This window comes from Triticum aestivum, chromosome 5B (assembly GCF_018294505.1).
Source record: "Triticum aestivum cultivar Chinese Spring chromosome 5B, IWGSC CS RefSeq v2.1, whole genome shotgun sequence".
In the NCBI taxonomy this organism is placed as follows: Eukaryota; Viridiplantae; Streptophyta; class Magnoliopsida; order Poales; family Poaceae; genus Triticum; species Triticum aestivum.
In genome coordinates, this window is record NC_057807.1 from 344,735,330 (window position 1) to 344,752,079 (window position 16,750).

Below are 16,750 nucleotides of genomic sequence, written 5' to 3' on the forward strand. Positions count from 1 at the left end.
CTTCTCTCGTCTTTTCTCTTCCCTCGCGCTAAACAACAACGGGATGTACGCGCCCGCAGGGCGCGAATCTCAAGGCATCTCCCGGCGCGTCCGCGCCGCCTGCGGCGGGCGGCTCGGCGGAGCAGTTCCGGGGCAAGGCGCGGCTGCCGAGCTTCGCCGCGCCGCGCCGCTACGAGCTCTTCCTCCGCCCCGACCTCGTCGCCTGCACCTTCTCCGGCTCGGTGGCCATCTCCGTCGCCGTGTCCGCGCCCACCCGCTTCCTTGTGCTCAACGCGCTCGACCTCTCCGTCAACCGCGCCTCCATCCGCTTCCAGGTAAGGAGAAAGAAGGAGAAGAAAAATGAAATTCCTTGAGACCTCCTCGCCCTCTTCTCATCGTCCCTCGTCGGTACGGTTCTCGCAGGCTTTGGCGCCCACGGAGGTGGTGTTCTTCAAGGATGACGGTGTGTTGGTGCTCGGGTTCGCCAAGAAGCTGCCCCTCGGCGAGGGCGTGCTGAAGATGGACTTCACCGGCATTCTCAACGACCAGATGAGAGGCTTCTACAGGAGGTATGCGACGACTTCCTTCTGGACTCTACCACCCTTGGTATTTGCACCGTACATCAACACAGTACTTGTGATAATCTATATATGCCATGATTTGTTCGAAATTTTAAGTAGAACATTACAGAAGGGGAAAAGTTGAACTGTGGTTTCTGTTTACTAGTAAGCGTGCACGTGCCATGCACGTACAACGACCATAATAAGATGTTTCTTTGTTTATCTCCGTTAAGAGGCAATTGTTAAATAAAATCAACAAAACTATACTTCTATAATAGAATGATAGATTTCAAGTAGTAGTCGATGTGTAGTAGAAAAAAATCTTTCCGACTACGATGACAAATAGGAAGAATTTCCATTATGTGGAAGCTTGGATGTTCCTTTCTGGTACACAAATATGAGATATGACATAGGACAACATCAAACCATAAACCTCCCAGCCATTGACCCGCCTTATCACTTTTTATGTGCACCGTCAAGACGCTCTCGACATGTTAATGTTTAGTTTATTCTTCACAAAAATATCCCAACACTAAAATTCACAAGCTAAACTTGAGAAGCAACATGCACAATCGTTCTCCAAAGTATCCCCTCTTTCATCTCTTTTATAGTCCAGTCCCGAAAATGTCATGCCTAAATGCCAGAAGAAATAGTGCCGGATAAAAACCAAGGGTAAACATTGGAAAACTAATTGATTTGATTGTGTTCACAACAAAACAAAATCCCCGGATTCTGGTTAGTAATGCATAGAACCCTGATTTCCAAGTATACAAGTTTGCATGTAAGAGAAATTTCATGCACACCATGTAAATCCACAAGAAATTATAAATGCTAGTTGGGCAGCTGCCTTACAAGCAACAAATACATGCAGCAAAGTTTGTAGGAGGGCCTCTTCCATCTTGGTCACATTTTGTAGTGAAGATATGCGAATATTCCATGGCTGCAAGTAGATGAGACATATTATGGGAAAATAAATAAACGGGGCATGTTAATAGTTCGATGGAGGAGCAGAGGCTGGAGAGCAATTTTTACGGCGATTATCTGTGTACTCAGGAGACCCATCTTCATTGATCTCAACAATAGCAGGAGAAATTTATCTTGTGTCCCACATGGGCCTCCGTTTCTTAGAAATACGAGTCATACCTTTGTTTATTAGTCTGATGAGATAGAGGACGTTAAACAGTTTCAGATAGGGAACTAACTCCCTTCCATCGTATCCCTAAATGTTCTTCTGATCTTCTCTGAAATAGTGAAAGAATGGTACATAGTTGTAATCAACCAAAAAACTGTACTTCAAAATATGCACGAGACAAACAGAGATAGCAGCTGTAACTGGAAGGAAGACAGGTTGGGTTACAGTGCAGATAAAGCATAACTGCATAGTACGTAAAAGGATTTTGATATGAAGAGTTAGCACAAGAGAAACAAGGTTGTATAACAAATTAGTAGGATCCAAGATCAGGCAAAAGCAAAAACATGTTCAGGTGGAACGATGCAGAGGACGGAAAAACAATCTTCCATTATCTAAAAAAAAGTTAAGCATATGAAGTGACCAAGATGAAATTTTGTAACCATGACCGTTGCTGAAATCTAGTCATTACAAACTTCACAAATTTCATGTCTACAACAACTCTTTGCCTTACCTCCAGCAATCACAGAAATATATACAAAAAATGAAAACATGATTAATGTTTCCTACCTTAGCCAGGTCAGAAGTGACCCCTGGATTAGAAAAGCACGGGGCTTCATCATTATTCTGCCCTAAGTGTGATCATTTTTGTAGATCCTGGTCCATCTCTCTAAAGTCAATTTTGCTATGTCCCTTTTTTTTCTTCTTCGATCCTTGGATTGATAATAACATGGGAAACAATCTTCGATCCTTGGATTGATAATAATATGGGAAACAAATACATGAGTATTCTGAGTGCATCCTAGTTATTGTTAATTTTAACACCTGCAAGTTGCAGGTACTCATGTTAGCTGAAATCCATTTCTCAGAAACATCCAGAGTAAAGGGTGGCATGCATGCAAAAGAGTATATAATATCTCAAGTGCATCGGTGGAAAGGATTACTGGTAGAGGGGTCAGACTTGGGAGCTCCATACATTCTCCACTCTGAATCAAACGGCAACACTACACCCTGCACATCCATGCACGCTCTGGCAAAGCAATTTCTTTTTCAGTGATTGCAAGCAGTAGGCTGCAACTCCTATAGTAAGTTGCAGGTCAGTCAAATCCATTAGTATAATCATTGGTACAATCAAATTTCTCAACTTACGAGAGGCCAAGCTGAGTGGGAGAGCGACGGGCGGCTCCGGCGGCGAGCGGATCCAGGGGCGGGGCAGCTCCGTCGGCGACCAGCGGCGAGCGGATCCAGGGGCAGGGCGGCTCCGGCTCGCGCGGCAAGCGGCTCCCGCGGGCGGCGGCTGCAGCGGCGAGCGGCTCCCGCGGGGCGGCGGCTCCAGATGCGAGCGGCTCCTATGACGGCTCCTACGGCGAAGGGCGGCTAACGTCTGCCGGAGTTTGCGGGGCGGCGAACGGCGCGGGAGGAGGAGGGGAGGTTGTGCGCGCAGGGGCGAGAGTCGTGCGAAGAGGGTGGTCGTGCGGGTCGTGCGATCGGCTTTCCTTTTTTTTAACGGCGGGCCTTGGTTATCGATCGATGGCTTGTTAGTAGCTTAACGCGTGGTTGGCAGCGTTAAACACCGAAGGGTTAAGGGCCATTAGATCTTGATGATGGATGGGCCTGATTGTTTGGATCTGCCCCTCTCTTTCTTTTATAGTGGTAGTAGATTACTCCCGGTTAGTTACTCACCGACCAAGAAAGTGACCAGTCCCGATAATGCACTTGCTACGAATTCGATGATACGTGGTTTGGAAGTTCACTGTGAAGGCGTTATAGTTTTATGATCTATTTCTGAAATAAGAGTTTAATCGAGCACTTTGGTATGAATGCCTCTCCTGCTATTTATGCTTTTCTGATTTCGTTTGATTGCAGTAAGTACCAGTATAAGGGGAAAGAGAGAAACATGGCGGTGACGCAGTTTGAGTCCGTGGATGCTCGGCGGTGCTTCCCCTGCTGGGATGAGCCCGCATTCAAGGTGATTATATATGATAGCTGGAAGGATGACTTTATGTTCCTCAGATATGTACACATAGAGCATCAGTGAAGTTAGATATATTTCATAACATTTCTTGTTTTGCCGTTTCGATTTTCCAGGCTAAGTTCAAGCTAACACTTGAAGTTCCATCTGAGCTGGTAGCGCTGTCCAACATGCCAGTAGCTAACGCGACATTTGCTGGTCCTATCAAAACTGTGCGTTACCATGAATCGCCACCTATGTCAACTTATTTAGTGGCCATAGTTGTCGGTTTGTTTGAATATGTAGAGGGTATGACAACAAAAGGTATCATCTCTGTTTCTGAAATCATCCATTCAAAGAGTGTGCATGAGACCTTTCTCTTTCCCTTCATTTTATTTGTTTGTTTAATTTTATTCAGGCATGAGAGTTCATGTGTACACTCAAACTGGTAAGAGTAACCAAGGGAAGTTTGCACTAGATGTTGGAGTGAAGTCGTTGAATCTCTATGAAGAGTAAGATCACAATCTAGCCGTGCTTCCACACTTTGGTTTCTAACGGATATGCATGATTGATGTTATTGAAATACTGTGTCAAGCCGTGGTTGTTGCTGAAACAGTAACATTAACAAAAAAGCTCATTTCCTCGATTGTTCAGTTACTTTGCCACTCCATATCCACTCCCCAAGTTGGATATGGTTGCTATCCCTGATTTTGCTGCTGGAGCCATGGAGAACTACGGATTGGTCACTTACCGGGAAGTAGCTTTGCTTTTCGATGACAAGTCTTCATCAGCATCCAGCAAACAGAATGTATGTATCATAGCTCAGAAACTTATTTAACTTATCTTTTCATCGTTTACAATTCACCTCTTAACTAACTGTGCGATGTTACTATACATAAATCAGTTTAGTAAAAAAGCTACACTATATCATGATCATCTATAATTCACTAATAATTCCTAACATTTTTTCGTAATTAGACCTTTTATACGTGTAAACCCTTTTTATATTAACCGCAGCATGTATTTTGTTTAGATTGCAATTACTGTGGCACACGAATTGGCTCATCAATGGTTTGGCAATCTTGTAACCATGGAATGGTGGACTCACTTGTGGTTAAATGAGGGATTTGCTACATGGGTAAATCAATTCGATCGCTCAAAAGTTAAAAGAATGAGATATCAGGTTACCAATGTATACTGAATGAATAGGCTTTTTGTTTTCCCAGATGAGCCATCTAGCAGTAGATTCTTTTTTTCCACAATGGAATATCTGGGCACAGTTTCTTGATCCCACAACCACTGCTCTCAGGCTGGATTCACTCGAGGCGTCTCATCCTATTGAGGTAATCTCATTGTTTAGTACTGTGCCATAGCCTGCTCCTGTGGTTGGGTATGTTGTGGACTACATTCTCCAAAACCATAGTTGTCAATGTCATGCACTCTACTATCATAGAAGTTCAAGTATCTATTTTAAATTGCAAATTTTGACAATGGCATGTTCAAGTAACGATAGTGCATACTGCGTAATATGCTATTACCAACACATTATTGGCCGATTCATGATTGACTCATAAAATTTCTATGGAATATTAAAATTGATGCTGAAGTATCTCTACTCTGACAAGTGGCATCTTACTTTGGGAGCAACTTCAGTCAATGCATCAACAGAGATTCAGTTCATGGCATTAACATTTTCACTTCTCTAATTCTAGCTTGTGATTCATTTTATACTTTCCACTATCCTTTTTCCTGGATGCTCAGGTTGAAATACACCATGCCAGTGAAGTTGATCAGATTTTTGATGCTATTAGCTATGACAAGGGTGCTTCTGTTATTCGCATGCTACAAAGTTACCTTGGCGCAGAGCGTTTTCAGGTCTAATACTGCCTCTACCTGAACTCTAGAAACTCGTCACTGACTCACTCTTCTTGCCTAGATTTGGCATTCTTTTTCTCGTCATGTAGCTTAAAAGTATACAAGATCACTTTCAGCAAGTTTATTTTGTTCTTTATGGAAACAGTGATACTTTGATGTCATTTCCCCGCTATTCCATCTAGTAGAAATACTAGACGACTACATGGCTTGTCCATTGCATAAAATGTTTGTATGCTCTTGAATCATACTAGTTGGTAAACTTGCTTTTGGTCAGCAGTGTTTTAGGGAGAGATTGCTGTTCTCTGAAGACATATTCTAGGAGCAAAATGACCATTTCTTCATAGATTATCCTGCCCTTGTTTAATGCATACAAGCATCATGTGACCATTTGTACTTCACCGATCACATGATTTAAGGTGGATGGTTTGATAAATTAGCATATAGAGACAGATTTGTCGATATAGGTGTGATGGTCATCTTATGTATTGTTGTAGCATGTGTCATGCTCACAGGATAACATTACTTGTTCACAAAAAAAAGTAGTAAAATTTAGCGATTGTTGACTCTTTTCTTGATCATATAATGAATCTATCAAACTGCATACTAGCTTATTATGTTAAAAGTCAATTTTTAATTAATTACATTATTTAGTCAAACAAATTGCTGCACTCTCCTTTCTGTGTAATTTCCCCCTGCTACTCTTTAACTCCACGTCGTTCTCCTAGTGTATTCTCATATGCTATAGATATGAAACTGTGTTCTTTCAGAAAGCAATGGCTTCATATATGAAGAAATATGCATACTCAAATGCTAAAACCGAGGACCTTTGGGCTGTTCTTGAAAAGGAAACTGGTGAACCTGTCAAGGATTTAATGACTACATGGACGAAGCAAAAAGGTTATCCTGTTATTAATGCAAAAATTAAAGGGAATGACATAGAGATTGAGCAGGTAATAGTTTTTTTCTTCTTTTTGCGGGTGAGCAGGTAATAGGTTATCTTACATACCATCCTTCGTATCTATCATGCATTCATCATCACACGACTAACCAAGTATGCATTTGTTTGGTTAATATGTCCTTGCTATTACCGAAAAAGGCTTTCGCCCCGCTTTATAAATAAAGCAAACCGCCAAAGATCACACATATAGAGTCAAGTCCACACACACACACCCAAGTCTCACAACAAAGTACATACGTTCTGCTAAGGGCACAGCTCAACAAGCCCAGAAAATAAAAAACAGAGCACGCTGGACGAATATAGCGTCTAGTCTGGTTCCGGCGGCGGTGGCGGGGGCGGCGGCGACAAACGGACGGCCATCGAGCGGAGGTCGGTGATGAAGGCTGAGATGGCGTCGCGGTCCAGGGGGCGGCTAAGCGTCCGCCAAAGCTGCAAGGAACCCGAGAGTTTGAAAAGAGCGTCAGTAGCCCGTCGAAGAGGAGTGCGCTGAATCACAAGCTTATTGCAGACAGTCCAGAGGGTCCAGGCGAAGACCCCAATCTCAAGCCACCTAATGTGGTGAGAAGTCACGGGGGACATCTGGGGTTCGGCAAATAAGTCAGGGAAGTTGGTGTGGCACCAATTTCCACCGACCGCTTCGCGAAAGCAGCTCGAGAGGAACTGAGCGGACACGCAGGAGAAGAAAATGTGGTTCGAGTCTTCGGGGACCCCACAGAGCGGGCAGATGCCAGTACCCGGGCCATTTCGCTTGCGCACCTCCACCCCGGATGGGACCCGACCGCGAATCCATTGCCACATGAAGATACGGATCTTCAGGGGCAGGCGGATGGACCACACCATCGATAAGGGGAGGGGGGCGGAAGATGGAGCGATGGCCAGGTACAGCGACTTGGTGGAGAATTGGCCCGAAGGTTCAAGGCGCCAGCGCACCAGGTCAGGGCCACCATCCACCATCGGTTCGTGGAGAGCAACACAGTCAAGCAACTCACGCCAGGCGGCGGATTCCAAGGGACCAAAAGGCCATCGGAAAGCAAGGCGCCCTAAGTTAAGAAGGGCCCTATCAACAAAAATCACGGGATCGACGGAGATGGAGAAGAGGTCGGGAAAGCGAGCCGCAAAGGGAGTGTCCCCGGCCTAGCGATCAAACCAGAATAGCGTCGATGCCCTGGAGCCCACCGAGATGGAGGTCCCGATACGGAGGACCGGGAGAAGCTGGACAATCGACTGCCAGAACTGGGATCCGCCAGACTTCTGGCAGAAGGCGAGGGGCTGTCCGCGCAAGTATTTGTTCCGGATGATATCAAGCCAAAGGCCATCGTGCCCTTGCGAGATGCGCCAAAGCCAGCGGGAGAGAAGGGCGATATTCATCTGTTTAGAGCACATGATGCCAAGGCCACCTTGCTCCCTGGGCTCAAATGTCAGGCCAACTGACCATATGATACTTCTGCTTGTCGTTGTCGCCCGCCCAGTAGAAGCGGGACTGGACCTTGGCGATCTCATGCTGAAGGGTCTCGTGGAGACTGTAGAAGCTCATGAGAAACAAGAGGAGGCTGGAGAGGGAAGAGTTGATGAGAATAGTCCGTGCCGCCTTGGTCAGCCACCTCCCCTGCCAGGGCTCGATGCGCGTTTGGAGCTTGGCCACGGAGGGGCGCAAGTCCGCGACGGTGAGCCGGGAGTCATTAATGGGCGTCCCCAGGTAGGTTGTGGGGAAGGAGCCCAGGCGGCAATTAAGTCTGTTCGCGATGGCCAAAGACTCCGAGGGGGAGTATCCCATCACCATAACATCACTCTTGTCGAAGTTGATCTTGAGGCCCGACATCTGTTGGAAGCAGAGAAGTAGGAACTTGAGGTTGGAGATGTCCGTCTCCGAGCCTTCGACCATGATGATTGTGTCGTCAGCATACTGGAGGATGGAGATCCCGGAGCCACCGGCAAGATGGGGAGTGATCCCATGAATATGGCCGGCGGCTTTCGCCTTATCCAGAATGGAGGTAAGCGCGTCCACAACCATATTGAACAACAATGGGGAGAAGGGGTCGCCTTGTCGTACCCCACAAAGGGTGGGGAAGAAAGGGCCGATCTCGCCGTTGATGTTCACGGCCGTGCGACCGCAAGAGACCATTTGCATGACTCTAGTGATCCACCGGTCGTCAAATCCCTTCCGAAGAAGGACTTCCCGAAGGAAGGGCCAGCTAATCGTATCATAGGCCTTATGGAAGTCAATCTTCAGGAAAACCGCCTTGAGGTGTTTGATGCGGACCTCATGAAGGACCTCATGAAGGACTAGGACCCCATCCAGGATGTAACGGCCCTTTATGAAGGCCAACTGGTTGGGGTGAGTCACACGGTCCGCCAGTAGGGTCACCCTATTGGCGTACCCTTTGGCCAGGATCCGGAAAATCACATTAATGACCGTGATAGGGCGAAAATGATGGATGTCGGACGTCCCAGGGACCTTGGGGATGAGGGAGATGATCCCATAGTTGAGGCGCCCGAGATCAATGGAGCCAACGTAGAATTCGTCGAATATGGCCATGACCTCAGGTTTAATCACTTTTCAGAAGGTCTGGAAAAATTTAACCGGGAGGCCATCCGGTCCCGGCGCCGAGGATGGGTTCATGCCCTTGATGGCATCCCAGACCTCTTGCTCGGAGAAGGGGGCCGTAAGGGCCGCGTTCTCCGAAACAGACACCAACTGGGAACCAGACCAGCAATCGGGGGCGAGAGAGATGCCGCTTCGAGGGGCGGCAGAGAATAAGGATCTATAGAAACCGTCGACGTGGGATCGGATGTCACGAGGGTCTTGAAGGAGAGCCTCACCGTCCCACAAGAGAGGGATGGTGTTGCGTCTACGGCGGCCGTTGGCAATGGCCTGGAAGTATGCCGTATTCGCGTCGCCTTTCAAGACCCATTTCTGGGCACCACGGAGGCGCCAATAGGCCTCCTCATCGGTGTAGATCACGGAGAGCTGGTCTTCCAGGTCATAACGGGAGAGCCACTCATCCGGGGAAAGACCCACCGAGTCAGCACGCAGGTCAAGGGCCTGGATCGCGGACAACAACGCCTTCTTGCGCTCACGGAGGTCACGACCCAGATTCGCACCCCACCCCTTAATGAACTGCCGACCGTGTTTCGCGCAGAAGTGCCACGAATCAATGGCCGAAGGGGGGCGGGAGTGGGGGTGGCTGTCAGGACCCTGACTCAATGCCACATCGATCTAGCATGTAACACCTCATATCACTTTGCGGCCTCACGCACGGTATTCCCACGGGTGTCGCCTTACCTTTGCCCGGGACCGTTTGCGCCTTTTGGCACACGTATATGATAGTGTCGCTAGCATCCATATGATAAGGAGCCCGGGCTGACATGGCTAGTCGTAAACCCAAAGTGGCACAAACTTACAGGGACAGGCATCCATGACCCAGCATCAAACGTGTCGATCATCAGCGAGTGAATCCAGGCTGTAGCACTGGGCTAGCAGGACTCCGGTGAACCGGGCTGTAGCGGGCTAACAGGACTCCGGTATTCATCGCGTGACATTTCCCCGAGGGGACAGACACAGGAACGAAGAAGGACACATGCCGCCAGCCTAAGTGTTCCGGAGCAGTAGCAAGCTACCATGGCTCGGCGGAAACACTAGGAGACATTTCCCGGTAAGAGAGGCTACTAAGGATAAACAACTAGATAGTCAGATCCCACACATACCAAGCATTTCAATAACATACACACAATATGCTCGATATGTGCAAATACAACATGGCATCACAACATGACTCTACGACCCAAGTATGTATTCATTAGGCTCCGAGGAGCGAGATATTACAAACAGGGGTCTCATGACCCAACATTCAGAGCATACAAATCAAAGCACAAGCGGAAGCTTAACATGTCTGAGTACAGACATCTACAAATGAAAAAGGCTGAGAAGCCTGACTATCTACCAGATCCTGCCGAGGGCACAAGATCGTAGCTGAGGTAACAAGCTAAACGTCGAAGTCCACGCGGAACTACTAGCGAGACCGAAGTCTCTCTGCAAAAACATAAAATAGGCAAACGTGAGTACAAATGTACCCAGCAAGACTTACATCAGAACTAACTACATATGCATCATTATCAACAAAGGGATGGTGGGGGTTTAACTGCAGCAAGCCAGCTTTGACTCGGTGGCTATCCTGAACTACGACTGCAAGTAACTCTTTTGAGGTGGCGCACACGAGTCCACATATTCACCATATCAATACACCACTATGGATCCGCTCCCGTCTCCCTACGAGAACGCCATCCATAGCACTCACGCTTATCTTGCGTATTTTAGTTATCCTCTTTCACTTGTCTATGAACTGATATAAGCAACCCAGAAGTCCTTTACCGCGGACACGGCTATTCGAACAGATGATGTTAACCCTGCAGGGGTGTACTTCTTCATACATGTTTCCACCACTTAGCGTCTGCACACGACATGTGCTCGGCAGACTTCAAGCGAAAGCCGACGTGGGTGTAGACCACGACCTACCTAAACACTCGAGTCTCTAGTCCAGGTTTATCGCCTATTCGGGTTCCATCCATGAGGAGATCCGGCCGGGGTTTCGCTCACAGCCCCAAACGATGTGAACAGGGTTCCGTGACACCAAACGGGCGCCCGGTATACCCGGCCACGTGCCTACCGCATCACAGCCCACCCCTACGGTCAGCGCTGTCCACGGCCTCCAGCATACTACAAACACCAGAAACTACTTGCAACTCCTGGACAGAGGACAAGGGTGAATAAGAAGTCGAGCGGGGTCATATTTCAGGGCCCAATGCATGGTAGTAGCTGAATCATGGATCACAAACACAGAGCTCAGTTCCTAAGGACGGCTTCAATGAGACAACCCACCATGTACTCCTACATGGCCTCTCACCGATACCTTTTACCAAATCGTGTTCACACACTTAGCTCACACACAGTAGGACATGTTCACACACCTCTGATTCATCCCCGATGAATCAGACCTGACTCAACTCTAAGCAGTAGCAGGCATGACAAACAAGCATGAATGAGTAGGCACAACAGGGCTCAAACAACTCCTACTCATGCTAGTGGGTTTCATCTATTTACTGTGGAATGACAGGTCATGCAAAGGATAAAGGGGTTCAGCTACCGCAGCAAGTAACAAATGACTCGTTGTTGTCCTAATGCAGTAAAAGAGAGCAGGGCGAGAGAGTAGGATTGTATCGGAATGAACAAGGGGTTTTTGCTTGCCTGGCACTTCTGAAGATAATATAGTTCTTCATCGGTGTCATCGATCTCATCGTCGGTATCACGTCTATCGAGAGGGGACAAATACCGGCAACACAGAAAAGAACACAATCAATGCAATGCACAATATGATGCATGATCATGACATGGAAAAAATGAGTGTGTTGGGATAATGCAACTATAATCGGATGAATTTGAGTTAGTTTGAACCCAAGGTTCAAGTTCAAATTGAAACTATGACTTAAAAAAGTGCATTATCATGTTTTGATATAAACAACAGGTTTAACTTGCTTAAACATGCATGAAACCAGTGCAGATGGATAGATTGGATTTTTCTGATCATTTTTCATATATAACTTATTTCATTTGGAGTTACGGTTGAATTTCTATGAATTTTAGAAGTTTAGATCATTTTCTGAAATTTATAAATCATTTCCGATTTATTTTAATTCCAGAAAATGTTTACTGCGTCAGCATTAGGTCATGCTGACCTCAGCAGGTCAACAGGCGCCGCCAGGTCAAACCTGACCAGTGGGGCCCACTGGTCAGTGACTGGGGCTGGTTAGTGTCGCTGACATGTGGGCCCAGTCAACAGCCACGTCAGCTTGGTCAAAGCTGACGTGTGGGCCCACTGAGATTAATTTAAACTAAACAGAAACTAATCTACATTTAATTAGACAACGGGGCCTAGCTGTCAGCGAATGAGCTTTGGCTAAACATAGTAATTAGACAAATCTAATCCGTCCACGTCAGCACACCGGAGAATGGCCGGCGGCGACCTCAAACGCGGCGGAGGGTTGCCGGAGTGGCGCTACGGGTGGTGTTGGGCCAAGCCAAGGGCATCAGAAGGTTGCCCTTGCTCGCGCGCATCCAGGGGAGGCACGCGGGAGGGCGCGGGGTGGCCGGATCTCGCCGGAGCGAGCTTGCGGCGGCGGCCGGAGGTCGGCCTCGAGCGGCTAGGGGGCTACGATGCAGCTACGGACGAGCTACTAGGTGCGTTCGGCTCCTAGGAGCGAGGTGAGGACGATGACGCGCTCGGGCGCAAGCTGCAGCGTCCGTAGCGGCAGCGGCGACAAGGTCAGCGGCGGCCGGAGTTCGGCCGCGACGGAGATATGGCCTAGAGCTCGCAACGCGAGGGGAAAGAGTGGGGTTCGGATCAGGAGCTCACTGCAAGGTCGGAGAGAAGCTCGGCGGGCTCGGGGGCGCGCCGGAGTGGCTGGATCGACGAAGAAGAGCGCCGGAGCCGAAGCTTGAAGACGAAGATGATGGCGGCTGCTCGGGGCCTCCGTGCTTCCTTCCTTCGGTGCAGAGGTGAATCAAGAGGTGGCGGAGGCTCTGGATAGCTCGGGGAGGCAAGGCGATGGTGGTGGGCGCGGCGGCTCACGGCGGCGTGCTCAGGCGCGTGAGGGGGAGAGCGAGGGAGAGAGACAGAGGAAAAGGGAGGGCACGGGGGAAGAGTGCGAGAGGGTCGGGGTAGTACGTGGCGGCTCCAGGAGCCTCTCCCGCCTCGGCGGAAGCAGGAGGTGGCCACGGCGTGTGGCCGCAGGCGCCGGGCACGCGCCTCTCGTCCTCCTGGTGAGAGGAGGGGGATGACTGGCAGAGGGCTTGGTGGGCTGGGCCGCACAGTAGTGGGCATCTGGGCTGTAGGTAAGCGCCAGGTAGTCCTTCTCTCTCTCTCTCTTTTATTTCTATTTTTGTTCTATTTTCTATTTATGCAAATTTGTTTTAATTTGGTTTTCAAACCAAATCACTATTAAAAATTCTGGAAATAGTTATGGGCACTAAATGAATTATTCCAGAGGCTCTCAACTAATTCCAAAATTGTTGGAGCATTTAAAAATATTTATAGTATTTAAATGCCCCAATTCAAATATAATATGAGTTAATTCAAAAATACAGAATGGCCTAAAAAATATGTGCATCATTTTTGGCAGAGGTTCTAGACCAATTCAAAAATGATGGACATTTATGAAGGCATTTTGGGTTCGTTGAAAAAAAAACTAATTTTGACCCTAGTTGAATTCATTTGGTGTCAGGGTTTCAACACCCCCCATTTCAAGTTAAATAAAATTTAAACATGATGCACACATGAAGCTAGCCTAGTGCAAAGGCAGAGGCTAGGGACATGACAGTGGGCGCGAGCCTCGATGCACCGAGTGCCAACGGCGTCGATAAACCCGGCCTGGGAGAGCCAGAAGGTCTCAAACCGGAATCGAGGGGTGACCGGCGGACGTTCGTCGGCAAAAGGGAGGAGAAGGGGTACATGATCTGAACCAATCCTCGTGATGGCGTGAAGGGAGGCTAAGGGGCAGCGGAGGTCCCAATCCGGGGACACTAGGACTCGGTCCAGGACAGACTGGGTCGGGGAGGCTTGCCGGTTGGTCCAGGTGAACCAGGCACCAATCCTATCGATCTCGCGGAGACCGAGGTCCGCAATGAAGTCATTGAACATTTGCATCCGCGCAAAGTAGACATTATCATTGCTCTTGTCTTCCGCCACGCGCAGGAGGTTAAAATCGCCTCCCACCACCAACGGAAGGGAGGCTGCGGAGATCTTCCGGTGGAGCTCCTCGAAGAAGGCAGCCGACCGACTATGGTCAGCAGGCCCGTAGACAATGATGACCTCCCACTTGAAGTTTAGAGACCTCTCGAACAACTCCATGCTCACAAAGAATTCCCCTCGATCCATGCTACCCACCTCAAATGTGGCATCCTTCACGCCTAAAAGGATACCACCCGAGTGGCCGGCGCTCCCACTAGAAGGGAGTCAATGACACGCAAAGAGGTGGGAGCTTAGACGGTCAAGCTCAGGGAGCGAGAATTCGAGTCGCATGGTTTCTTGAATGGCAACTATGTCGATGTGTTCCTCCCGCATATACTCCACAAGTTGGCGGCGTCGGCCATCATGACCGAAACCGCGGATGTTCCAGAATAATGCACGCATTAAGGCGCCATTGGGGGGCTGCTTGACCCCAGGACACGAGAGGCGCTTTGCGCACGGAGGGCCGCGGTGCGGGAGCGAGTGCGACCACGGATCTCCTCCCCCACTGGCGGGGGGGGGGGGGTATGGAGCTGTCAGCCGCGACGCGGTCGGGGGAGAGGGGTCTCACCAGCCGCGGGCGGGACGGGAGGTAGAAGGAAGGCCGCACGGGCCTCCGCCAGCCTCCCGTCAAGAATCTCGCGAGCTCTAATAGCCGCGATCTGGACTAAGGGGGGACCTGCTTCCCCCCTAAAAATGATTGCGGTCAAAGGCAACCTTTGCGAGGTTGCCTAGAGGAATAGCCTCAAGCGCAACGAAGGAACAAGACGAAGCCGAAGGGGGAACGACAGGCGTACCTGGCTCCAGGTTCCGAGCAGCAGCGCGGAGCTCCGCCCGCTCGGGGATGGGCAGAGCCGGACTGCCCTCGGGGTGAGCAGCATCCAGCCGAGCGCTCCGACGGGAAGCAATCACCGGGGAGGATGCCGACCGGCAGTGGGCGAGAGTAGGCGGCGGACCGTGGAGGAGGGGGCTGGGCAGCCATGGGGGTGGTCACCCTAGCCTCCCCGTCCATGGTCGGGGCCTCCGCGGGTGAAGCCAGGGACGCGGGCACGGTGCAGCTGAGGAGGAGCGGAGCCGGGGACGGAGTCGCGGACGGAAGCAACATCGGCGAAGGGGGGATCGCATAGCCCGCGGCTGAGGCCGCCCGCGGGAGCGGCGGAGGAGGTGGCGCCTCGGGCGGTGTGGGCTGAGCGACCGCGGGAGGCGAAGCCGGAGGGGGGGAGTCCGCCACAGGGGGCTCATGAGGGGCCACCGAGGCCGCTGGAAGCAGACTGGGAGCCGGAGCTGTCGAGTCCAGCGCGACGGGAGCAGACGAGGAAGGGGAGCGTGGTGAAGATGCCGGGCAGACCAGGCCCACGCTGGAGATGTCGCTTGCCTCGGAGGACGTCGCCACAGAGTCCGAGGGACCGCCGAGAAGCATGCTGGGTGCGGCCTGGCGGCCCTTGGCCCCCGCGGTAGGGGGAGGGGGCGAAGGGGACGGGGAGCGGGAGTCCTCCGAGCCTCCCTCCTCATCCGAGTGGTGGGAGCGCGCACGGTGACGACCGTGGTAGTCCCCGTCGGTCCCCGGGTTGCCGCCGGGGAGGCCAGTGTCGAAGGAGCGGGGGCGACCGACGTGGTTGGGGGGCTCGGGGGCGATCCTGAGATCGAAGCCCTGGTCGTTGAAGAAGACGCGGACGGTGGTGTGAAGCTTGGAGGAGTCGAGGCACTTGACCTTGACCCGGACCTCCTCCTCCTTGCGTAGAGAGAGCTCATCGACCACCACCACCTTGCCCAAGAGGCGGGACATCTGGCGAATGCCGAGCTCGGACCGCGCAATATCAGGGAGGCCGGCCACAAGTATCCAAACGGTGTCGAGGACGGCCACGGCCTGAGCGTCGAGGATCGGCTCGGAGATGTCGACAACCAGTTGGTTGAGAGCGAGCGTGATCCGGCCACTGCGAGTCACGTAGCCGTAGCTGACGGAGTCGGGGAAGACGACGGTGAAGATGTGGCCAGCAGTGGGGGTGACCACCCAGTCCCATTGACGACGGTAGAGGTGGTTGAGCTCGGCCTCAATCATCTCCGGGGATGCCACCCCGTCGACCACAGTGACGACCGCCTGGAGGGTGGGAGAGGGCGGCGGGACGTCGGGGACCTCGAGGTGGAAGAAGACCAACCCCTCGATACCGTGGCCGTACATCATGAGCTCAGACACCACCGGTCTATCCGGGCACAGGAGAGCGGGGTGGCCCGGATCCTTGCAGAGGTAGCAGCATTGGGGATTGACACAGTTGACTTGCGAATGGCCCCCCACCCCGCAGTTGAAACAGGGGGGGCGAGGGAGACCAGAGACGGGCTCGGGCATGGCGGAAGATCCCGGGGCCGCCGAGGGGGGCACGGGCGGAGCGCCGCGGGCACCCCGACGCTTCTTCTTCTTGGCCGGCCCAGCGCGGCTGCGCGCGGTGCCACCGCCCGAGGCCGGAACCGAAGCCGTGGCCGTGGGAGCGGAGGCATGGGGCGGCACGTAACGACGGGGAGCAG

General features: G+C 50.9%; 1 protein-coding gene and 1 long non-coding RNA gene across 4 annotated transcripts in view; one reads left to right on the top strand and one right to left on the bottom strand.

The window, feature by feature from the left end:
* Window positions 1-16,750, top strand: part of LOC123111782 (aminopeptidase M1-C) — a 31,563-nt gene that overhangs the window by 7,843 nt on the left and 6,970 nt on the right. For 2 of the 3 annotated variants that reach the window (XM_044532660.1, XM_044532658.1), the window contains exons 2-11: window positions 60-314; window positions 403-548; window positions 3,535-3,637; window positions 3,757-3,943; window positions 4,038-4,131; window positions 4,274-4,427; window positions 4,653-4,757; window positions 4,846-4,962; window positions 5,381-5,494; window positions 6,262-6,444. In XM_044532660.1, the coding sequence (XP_044388595.1) occupies window positions 60-314; window positions 403-548; window positions 3,535-3,637; window positions 3,757-3,943; window positions 4,038-4,131; window positions 4,274-4,427; window positions 4,653-4,757; window positions 4,846-4,962; window positions 5,381-5,494; window positions 6,262-6,444 (1,458 nt within the window). Of the gene's footprint in view, window positions 1-59; window positions 315-339; window positions 549-3,534; window positions 3,638-3,756; window positions 3,944-4,037; window positions 4,132-4,273; window positions 4,428-4,652; window positions 4,758-4,845; window positions 4,963-5,380; window positions 5,495-6,261; window positions 6,445-16,750 lie in introns of those variants that run through there. The other variant, XM_044532659.1, reaches the window with a different exon arrangement.
* On the bottom strand, window positions 1,213-3,198 carry LOC123111783 (uncharacterized). The gene is made up of 4 exons (XR_006454729.1): window positions 2,818-3,198; window positions 2,613-2,748; window positions 2,239-2,493; window positions 1,213-1,780 (listed from the first exon to the last, which is right to left on the bottom strand). It is a non-coding gene; the product is annotated as an uncharacterized lncRNA (long non-coding RNA).